The sequence below is a fragment of the Fistularia commersonii genome, chromosome 8, assembly GCF_037954325.1.
Source record: "Fistularia commersonii isolate RoL2024-O1a breed Wild chromosome 8, RoL_Fcom_v1.0, whole genome shotgun sequence".
Lineage (NCBI taxonomy): Eukaryota > Metazoa > Chordata > Actinopteri > Syngnathiformes > Fistulariidae > Fistularia > Fistularia commersonii.
In genome coordinates this window covers 17,450,854-17,461,282 of record NC_141291.1, presented here as the reverse complement: position 1 = coordinate 17,461,282, position 10,429 = coordinate 17,450,854, and the positions used below count along the sequence as shown (strand labels likewise).

General features: G+C 37.1%; 1 protein-coding gene across 1 annotated transcript; it reads right to left on the bottom strand.

Annotated features, from left to right (window-relative positions):
* Positions 1-1,952: 1,952 nt before the first annotated feature.
* nrros (negative regulator of reactive oxygen species) lies at positions 1,953-6,406 on the bottom strand. Its single transcript, XM_086151465.1, has 3 exons — positions 6,294-6,406; positions 5,035-5,146; positions 1,953-4,008 (listed from the first exon to the last, which is right to left on the bottom strand). The coding sequence occupies exons 2-3, from the start codon at positions 5,131-5,133 to the stop codon at positions 2,056-2,058; spliced, it is 2,052 nt and encodes a 683-aa protein (XP_086007591.1). The 5' UTR covers positions 5,134-5,146; positions 6,294-6,406; the 3' UTR covers positions 1,953-2,055.
* Between the last annotated feature and the right edge of the window lie 4,023 nt (positions 6,407-10,429).

The following is a 10,429-nucleotide window of genomic DNA, read 5'->3' as shown; positions in this document are numbered from 1 at the left end:
CTTATCCTATTTTTGTAATAATTTACATTTATTTTGTCAATTTTTGAATGTTTACACTTATGGGAAGCAGATAGAAATGTGTACTGTTGCAATTTAATACAGTTTTGGCCATGAAAAGCTATTATTAGCTGTCATATTAGCTTTGTTGCTGTATATTAAGTGTAGAGGGAAGAAATAATTCACATCAAACTGAATGATGTTTGTATTACAAATGATTTTATGGCCTCACAAGAATGGGAGCTTATCTAAGTGTGTTATGATAAAGCAAAAAAAGCATTCATTTGAGTCAACTGCTTGTTATGTGTCAGTCAGAAGTAGACTTCACTTACGTCTTTGGAATTTTTTAATAATGTAGGTAAAAGTGCAGCCGGGGATAAGTCGTGGTTTATATGTTGAGACACTACTGAGACATAAAAAATTGTGAACTGTATGATGGATTGGCAAAATGTCGTAGGTGTCTGACTGCGTTAAGGCCATCCTTTTTCTGTAATTTTTTTTTTTTTTTGCCACAATAATCTCACTAAATAACTTTCGATCAATTCTATACTCACAGGTGGCATTGTGATAAAGTGGGACATCCGTTTGTAAAGAAGACTGTGGTGTGATAATTTTTAACCACAATACACTTAGCGCAACTATGTTGCCAATACAAAGCAAGCAAGAAAGAAACGTACTTACTTGTGCATTTCTCCAACGTGATCACTTGTTATCGGGACGCAACCAGCACTTTTACACTTCTAAAGTACAGGACTGTCTCAGAGAACTTTATCTTCTGTAATGCAATTACAAAAACAAAAATATCATACATTCTGAATTCGTTACAAATCAACTGAAATATTGCAAGACTTTTATTATTTTAATGTTGCTGATTATGGCTTACATCTTAAGAAAACTCAAAAATCCTATCTCAAAATATTAGAATATCATGAAAAAGTAATTTTTGATTTTTTAATTGCACTACAGAAGATAAAGTGCTTTATCTTAATATTCTAATTTTCTGAGACAGTCCTGTATATGTTTTAGGAGCCATTTTTTTCAACGGGAGACAGAAAACGTAACAATTCATCTACGCCATTGAATAACTCATTCATTTTGGAGTTGATGTAATATTTCCTTCATTTTCCCTGTATACCTTCTGCCAGTGGTTAGCAGAATATCAAAAATCTCAATGTGCTTTATTTGCCTTAACTGTTAAAACCTCTATAATTGTTTGCCTTTCTAGTCTACAATAACAAATTAACAGTTACCAGCCATTTAACATTTTAATGAAAAGTATCAAAAGTGATATTCTGTAAAAGCACTGGCAAGGCGCTTCCCCTGTTTCTGTTGCAACAATGTTGATTTTTTTTCCCACAACCACTGTGACCTTGACATCACCACAGCGGTATTTTGGTTACATTTGGGTTAGGCCTCTAACACTGTGCACAACAACACGCTGATATGTAACCGTTGCCACACAAAAAAAAACACACAAATGAGACTGGAACCTAATGTTTGTGTGTTTGTGTTGCAACCAGGGTTTTCACTGATTCAGGTATCAGTGTATGCATCCTAACTGGCTCCCAGCACTTGAATTCCATGTTGATGGGGCATTTGTGTCTAATCTAGTGGGAAGGAAACCTCAGAACTGATACAGAACTGGGCATCTTAGCGAAACAGGAAATTTCATGTTTCCTCTGCTTCTTATTGCACAGCTTGCATTATACCACTTCTGCATGTTTTTGCTCACTCACACACACACACACACACACACACACACACACACACACACACACACACACACACACACACACACACACACAGACACTAACACACACACACTCACGTTAATGACTGTTCTTGGGCATGCGTAACCCTATAACTAAATCCCAGTTTTAATTTCTCCATTTAAATTGCATTCAGAGGATGGGAATTATTCTGAAAGAACCCTCTATTAATTATGTAGACACTTCAACAGTATATTCGTTTTATTTTGATATTGACCGTTACATTTTTCTCTTAATGTACTGAGCTATTTATCAACTTGTGTTGTTTTCAGTTCAGGATCATAAAGTGTCAATAAGAAGTAGGTTTCAAACATTTCTTTTTGACTGATTTCTCTACTATTTTGGCCCTCAGGTTCATGAGAGCAACAAATGAAATACTCAGCAACAAAAGACAGACTGGCACAAAAAGTACAATATACCAAAATGTGGGTTCCCCTTCCTGAAAGCATAAAAATGATTTGGAATACTGCACTTTGTGTGTTTGAAAAAGATCTTTACATTCAATGCTTGACTGTCCAACCATGTTGAGAGTCTGTGTTGTTTCAAACGTCCGGAACCATTCTGTTTGGCAGCAGTTGAACGGATTTCCTGTGAGGAAAATAGTTTGTAGTTTTGGGGCTAATGCATTTGCTTGCCAAGGGAGAATAGTGGAAAGTTTGTTGTCTCTTAAATCAAGCAATTTTATGTCCAGATTCAAGATTGACCCTGGAAGATAGACAAGGGAGTTTCCCGACACGTTCAAAAATTTCAGACGCCGAAAATCTGAAAAGTCAAGGTCGCTGATATGTGTGTTTCCTATACCTAAATACTTCAATGTTTTGCTGAGACTTTTTATCGATTGTTGGGCAATTAGTCCAGGGTTGTCCGACAGATCCAAGTGTGTGAGAGACAACCCGGTGAACGCAGACGGCGAAACCCTTTTAACGTTGCATCCTTTGAGATAAAGTTGTTGTAAGGATACAACATTTTTCCAGTCCACGCAAGCTGAGGCGGAGTCTACCGGAGTTTCGGCTTCCTCGGGGGGACATGTTTCAATGTTTGTGTAACTGAGGTCAACCGACCTAATGCTGGACATTGAGGAAAATAATCCCGAAGGCAACCGGCCAAGAGAGTTCAAGCTAAGGTTAAGGTACGTTAGATTTTCAAGAGCCGTCATTGAATCGTTATCCGCTACGATCTGACTCAGCTTGTTGTTGCTGACATCTAGCTCGTACAAGCTACTGGAGAAACGTGTTGAGGTGAGATTTAAGGTTTCCAGGCAGTTTGTGGACATTCGGAGTCTGAACAGGACAGGCATTTTCTCGATGAATCCTTTCGGGAAATACTGCACCAGATTTCCTCTTAAGTCTAAAATCTGGAGTGAGGAGATGTCACCATGGAAACCCTCGTCCCACAGCTTGGCTGTTATGTTTTTCACATGCTTATCCAGGTTGTAGTATTCAACGGTTTTGGTAGAGTTGGGGAATGTGGCGTCGTCCTCTAGGTGTTCATAGAAACTCATAAGGTTGTGGGAAAGGTAAAGGTTCCGCAGGTGGCTGAGGTTGGGCAAGAAAGGAAAGAAGAGCAATCTGTTATTGGACAGATCAAGTGTCTCTATCTGGAAAGTGTCATTATAGTCCTGTCGAGAGATGAACCACTCGATGAAATTATGGCTGACGTTGAGGAGCACCAACTGGGTCATGTCGAAGTCAGTCAGACAAGGAAGGAAATTGAAGGCCATATTCAACCTCTGGAGTTTGGGATTGCTGTCAAAGGCGCTGTCGATTTCGAACAGGATGTTCCTCTGTAGGTCCAGCTCTTTGAGTTCATTAAGCGCCTTGAATGACGTCTCATCCAGTCTCTGCAAGAGATTTCCTGACAGATTGAGATATTCCAGGGAGGTCAGATTTTGCAGAAGAGCGGCAGCCATTTCGTTATCGAGCTTATTCTCGGAGAGATCTAAAGATCTAAGCTCAGGAAGCCGCTTTAGTGCATCGCTGGTCTCTCGATGGCCCATATGAAGATTGTTGTTTGCTAAATTTAAACTCTCTAACAATTTTGAGTGTTGAAAAACATTTGACTCTAGCTTCTCCAGATTGTTACAAGCCAAATTCAGGCGTCCGAGCGAGGGGTAGTGGAGAAGGGAATCGTTCTGTAGTGTTTGAATGTAATTGTGGTTGAGGAAAAGCTCTTTTATGTTGACGGGTAGTCCTGCAGGCACAGACAACAGGCTGGCGTTTTTGCAGAGAGCTGTTCTCTGCATCTGCAGAGAAAAAGAGAGTCAGTGAGATTTTTAATAAGTTCCTATAATATAGAGCATTTCTATTATATGACTGATACAAGCCATCTGCAAGGTCTTTTACCTCTTGAGATCGACCTCATCGTTGTCTGCCTCTTGTTGTTTTCATACAGTTTTTGTTTTATCAATTTCATCAATAGAAATATCAATCGGTGGGGTTTATTTGTGGTATTTCTGTTTTTGATAATTTCAGAATATGTAAGTACCTCGGACAGATTTGAACTTTTAAACAAATCTGTTATCATATCTGTCATAATGGTGAAAGGATTTCCTCCAGTTGGGATCAATAAAGTCTTATAAGACTAAGTCGCTTTTCTTATCTTTTAACAATCCCAGTGTTCCTGTGCATTAAAATTTCACCAACAGATAAACAACAAGAATCTAAGGATCTGGCCCTTTGTCACAAAAGGGACGAGATTTAGTTGTGATGTTAAAATGAAATGCAACATTGAGACCCCAGAAGGAAATATATTTGTCAATCGACAGCAGAGCACTTGATTAGTGCCATAATCAATTATACAGTATATATTTAATAGTTATGCAAATGTCAGTTCTTCTGTGGTTGGTTGAGACTTGTTATTAACTTGTTATCATCTTGCTACTTGGAAACCAGATCTGAATCAATAAATAAATTCATAGTCTGATAGCATCACTGTGAATTTCATAAGTAAGTAACTCAGTCGGTTATTTTGCGATGAAATTCAGATTGATTTCTTACCGGCTTTTTTTTTACATACCTACAGCATATGCATCAAGCTATCTAAACCACATGTCTTTGAATTTTGTTTGGTCAGTGTAGCTCTGGAAAACCCTACCCTCAAAACAGTGAAACACTAACTATGCAACATTACCTCCTTTTCTATCAGTACCTCTCACATGAGGCAGAGCGGAAAGTCAGAAGACATAAAATTCAACTCTATTTATATTTGACCCATATTTTTGATATCTTAAATTATTAACGTGACAAAAGAAATAGAGGAACCAGCTCACCAGATTGCACTTGCTGTGTTGTGGATGACTTGAGACGGTCAGGATTGTCCACATGGATATAACGCAACAAAGGATGGGAGTGTGTCCGTGGACTGGCATTTTATCATCCTCACTGTTTGAAGGGAATCAATAAATAACAAAAGAATGGCATTAGACTACTTCTATCGGGCAAGTAGCAAATAACTAACTAACAAATAGTGTATTTGAATGAATTCAACCACTACATTCAACCCATTATGGATGAACCGTGAGCAGAAGGTAGCTACTAAGCAGCGCCAGGGGTTCAGTGTCTTGCCCAGTAATACTTCTGCAGGCTGGGAGAAGCCGGGAATCGAAGCAGGAATATTCGTTTTCAGGGACGATTGCTCTATTTCTCAACCTTAAATTACCAAATTGAAAATGTTCTTTTCCTCTTGCATTTGTCACAATTGTAATAATCAGGCCTTGTGCTCAGTATCTGATACCAACGGTGCAAGCGGTCTGGGTGATTTTCATGAATTTTCATGGTCACGTTAAAACAACTGCGCAGTTTCTTTATGTTTCTTTTTTTCTGTATTTTGTGCTTTACTACAGTTCAATACAGTACATTTTCTAAATGAGGTTTTGTAAAGAAGCATCACACTGAAGAAGACATTTTGTAAAATACTTCTCCCTTTGGAGTGCGGCTGCTCAAAATGACATTCAAGGTGGCAAATTGATGTACTACCATACTGAATACTGAGAAAATTAGCCCCATGTAATAATTCCAAATAATTTCGCTATCATTTTTGCTTTTAATATTTAGCATAATCATGTGGATATAAATTTGAAAATGAGATTATGCCGTTTGATGGCTGTAATCCATAAAATCCAAACAGTGATATAAAAGAATGTTATACAGTACTAGTAATAATGATTAAAAGCAATATTACTATTAAAGATAAAATTATATATATATTTTTTATAGTTGTAGATGGAAATGGAAATAAAAACTTGGGGCATTTTGGGCTCCTTTTAAAATACATGGAGACACCAAAGATGAGCTCAGATTTACGATACATTATTTTCACATTCTGTCTACGACGATCCAATACTAAACTCATAAAATAAATTTATGACATTTAAATGTGATATTATTTACAGTAATGGCAACAGTTCAGCTTTGCACACACAGTTGATCAGTAAGGTATATAGATCCAGCACACTGAAGACTATTCAATCATTAAAAATGTAGCTTATATTAAAATCCACATGATGGTGCATGCAGTTCGTGGACTTACACTGGTGGTTTGGTGTGGATGTCCCAAGCCACTGAAGGTTGATCTCCTGACCATATCGCTGTTTGACTCGCCGTTACAGTGTGTCGTAATGTGTGATGTTCAGCTGCCTTCCTCTGTACTGAGTGAAGCACTGATGCCACTGTTTTACTATTCACGGAAGCAAGCAAGCACCGGAAACCGAGTCACATGGACAAACTGCAATCAGAAAGAAGTTCTCAAGCTCAGGGGCCACAGGAAAGCAAGTAAAGGCTCAACAGCGATCAAGCAGAGAGGCGCAAGTGTTTATTTCTGTCACAATGTGACAGCAGGAATATCGATGCAGAGGCAGCTGATGTTGGTAGAGCAAATGCCACTAAAAAAAACAACTCATTATACACACCCTTCACACTTCTTCACACCCTTCGTTGTTTTTTTTTTTGTTTTTTTTTTTATCAGCAAACATACCAAAAAGGAAACCACTAAACATACACGCCCTTCCTGCTTGTTTCTCTTTTTTTTTTCTTTTTTTTTTTGCCTGTTTCTGCAAAAGAGGACGTATATTTCGGGTAGTGACAGAACATTAACAGCCATGTTAATAAGCTGATAGACAGCACTATCTATATTACATTTCACAAGATAAAAAAAATAATAATCAAAAAACAAATGACATGTTACAAAACATGATGGATACGACAGGTGACATTTTACATCGAGTCAATAAATATTGATAAGATTTACACAGAAAATTCCTTTTTGAGACTCCAGTTTTTGTTTAGCTCCTTTTTTTTTTACCAACCACAGATGTCAGAATAGGGAATCAGGAATCAGGAAGTGATGGTGCTGTCTTGGGGAGTAATATATTAGTGATTCCTTCCTGTTTCACAAGTCTTGCTCATACTTTGCTGCAAGTTGGGCAACAAAATTCTCTACACTACATGAATCGATGAGGCTTGTTCAAGCTACCTGCTCAACACTAAATAAGCAGATAATATGAGGAATGTGTATGGAAATCTGTTTCCAGTCATGTGATTTCTTTTCAAATTGGTTACAGTGTCTTAATGTTTTTTTCTTCCATTGATGGACCTGCCGACTTAATTTCTTTCAGCCTATCAGCTTTCGGCCTGTGCTTATTGTCGCCATGCCGGTTCTGTTGTCCCTAATAAACTTCATGGCATCCTAGTAATGTGCAGTATGGTGTTAAAGGCATAGTGTGGATGACAGAAGAGCTCAAGTGTAAAAGTAGTAAGCACAGAATTGGGCAAGATTTTTAAATATCACTTCTACTTGTGTCGAACATGAAAAGAGACATTCACTTGTTGATTGATTCTCTACCCTTGAGTTAATTATCTAATCTATTATTAATATTGTTATTACTATTATTATCTTGTCATTTATAAATTATTGTGTGAATTTTCAACTAATGCTAATTTGGAGAAGTATGGTTTTTTTTTTTGTATTAATTATAGCAGGAATCAATACCCTCAAATTTGTCTGATTCTGTTCATTATCCATTTGAGCAAGATTCATCATTGAAATGTTACATTCTTTAGCAAGAAGCCATTCTTCGAAAAAAGTGACAGCCCACATAAGCAACAAACGTCATATATCTACATGGACAGACAAAATGCTATGAATTACTGAAACAAGGTCAAGCTTAACATACTACATATTCGTTCCTTTTCAAGTTATGAAATCATTTATATTCACTTTTGACTTCATATCCTCCTGGTGTCAGTCAATTTAAGAAGCAAAATGTTCTTCACCTCTTGTCTAACTTATGTAAATTATTTCTAAGCTAAAATGTACCTATGTTTTCTGTGCCAAGATTAAATATTAAAATCATTTGAATGTTGATAATGACAGATTAATACATCAAAATCCTTCACCGTGCAGTAATAGTAGGTATCATTTACATACTATTTGAAGTTAGATGAGAACTTCTTTACATATATTTTCCTCCTATTCCTCTGCAAAGCTTGCATATGTTTTTGTGCCTCCAGCTGATCACATATCTGCCTCTTTACTGGCTGGTCGGATGAATAGCTTGTATATATTACTCTTCAATGAAGAACATTAGGTTCATTGGAGATTCAAGTCCAAATTAATTTTTTCTCCAATCTGTTGTCGAAGCCATTAATGTGAGCTACACAGCACCAGGAGGATGATACTAAATTAGGCACTATTTTTCTTTTTTTGGTGTTTGCTGTTTGTACTCTGCAAAAAGTCAGGGACCATATTAAAATACATAGATAATATGTTGTAAAACATGACCCCTTTGTACATTAGCTTATTTTTCTGTGTCAGCCTTCATCTGTTTCTTGTATCAATTTCAATAACTACTTTTTAGTGAGTTTTAAAATTTAGCTCAGACTTTAACCTGAAGTAGATGACAGTTCCAGCTGTATTTTTACCTGTAAGATATTGAGATTACACACGGCACAAACATGGACGTTTGCAAGTCTTGGGGTTTGAGGGATTACTTTGTTGGCCGCGGTACAAGAGGATAAGAGGGGGGCGTCCTTGTCAGGGAGGATATGGGCAGTTCCGCTGGAGAGTTCTGAAGGAAATGTTGTCATAGTTTTAAGCTTCATGCCTTTAAAATACTCATCACCTGTTTCCGTCAAAAGGATTGGAACATACATAACCATTTGTCCTCCAGCAAACCTCTTCCATTATACTATGTAGCTCTAACCGAACCAATACTTGCCGAAATCTTCGGATGAAACAAATTCAAGTGAAGAAACTCAAGTCAAGTTACCAAGACAAGAAGATTTCAACAAGAATTCACCGTGACCTGGATGACTGAGAACCTCCAATTCCAATTCCTCCAATTAACCAATTCACACCCATTGCATCGGCTGATCTCGTAATGAAACAAAACTGCTAAAAATGTGAGGAAGTTAATTCATAGGGATATAAAATTGATCATAACAACCATTTCACCCCCTTAGTTGTTTATGTGGAAACAATCTTCTGAGTTGAGAGCCCCCTACGATGCGCAAAGCCATTACCGCCCTCTTGTGGCAATAAATCACAACATCTTTTGTGTTGAAATGATGCTTATCTGATAATCAGGTGGGATTTTTCCAGTTGTTGTCCTATTTAAGTAAACTGAAGTGTTTTGAATGACGCCTCTATGTGGTGATACTTTAGTTCAATTCTATTATCTGTGTTTCTTTAGCAACAACATAACCATGTTATTAATAAATAAAGTGGATATTTCTGTGGAGGTTCTCAGTCATCCAGGTCATGGTTAAATCTTGCCAAAATCTTCTTCTCGTGACAGGACTTAATTTTCTTCCCTAGAAAACGTTTCACCTCATCCGAGAGGCTTTTACGATTCGTCTTAACTTGATGAGAGGTGAAATGTCTTCAAGGGGGGAAAATCTAGACCAGAAGATTTTGACAAGAATAAGTTAGATATTTTTCCCCAAAGATTCTATATCAGCAAAACTTTTTTATATGAATAGTGAATCCAAATTCAGGACAGGAAAAAATACTGTCAATATATGGTCATATTTTTGGGGAGTCTTTTTAATCAATGGGATAACATATATATACCTTCAGAGAAGGGTGACTTTAGGTCCCCTTCATGAGACTGAAAAATTCCAATGCCAGTCTAAAAGGTCAAGATACACTCTGAAACTTGATCAATGAAATAGAATCAGAATCACTCCTATGATTTAAAAAGTGAACAGATTGCCAATAATACCAAACTCACTCAAACCAAAACTATCATATTAATGCTTATCTCTGAAGTCCTGGAAACAACCAGGTTCAAAATTAAAATGCAGATAAAATTCAGATGTTCTTTGCTTCCCTTTTGGATTTATTCAGTCACAGAAAGCGGATTCAATAAAAAACCTTACAGGGAACCTTGTGTTGCTAGTGGAAGACATGATGGTCCTTTCACACACACAGCTAAAACGTGTATATATTGTATAGATGTTTGGAAAGGAGGAGAGCAACAATTACTCAATAATCTGCTGAATCGGAATAAAACTGTATCCTTTACCTTATGATGAAGGTTGAGTGTCTGTGGCTTATTCTTTATTTATTCCTTTATATTTCATTTTATAATGAGTGTTGACTGAGGTATGTTTCACTGTATATAAACCACCCAAATTCAATTTAAAATGGGTCTCTTCTCCGTGCAG

What these genes read in the sequence shown, in the direction of transcription:
- nrros (XM_086151465.1), bottom strand. Translation starts at nt 5,133, where the DNA reads ATGCCAGTCCACGGACACACTCCCATCCTTTGTTGCGTTATATCCATG. An exon ending in AACACAGCAAGTGCAATCTG is followed by an intron (nt 4,009 to 5,034) that starts GTGAGCTGGTTC and finishes TTTTCTCTGCAG; the next exon opens with ATGCAGAGAACAGCTCTCTG.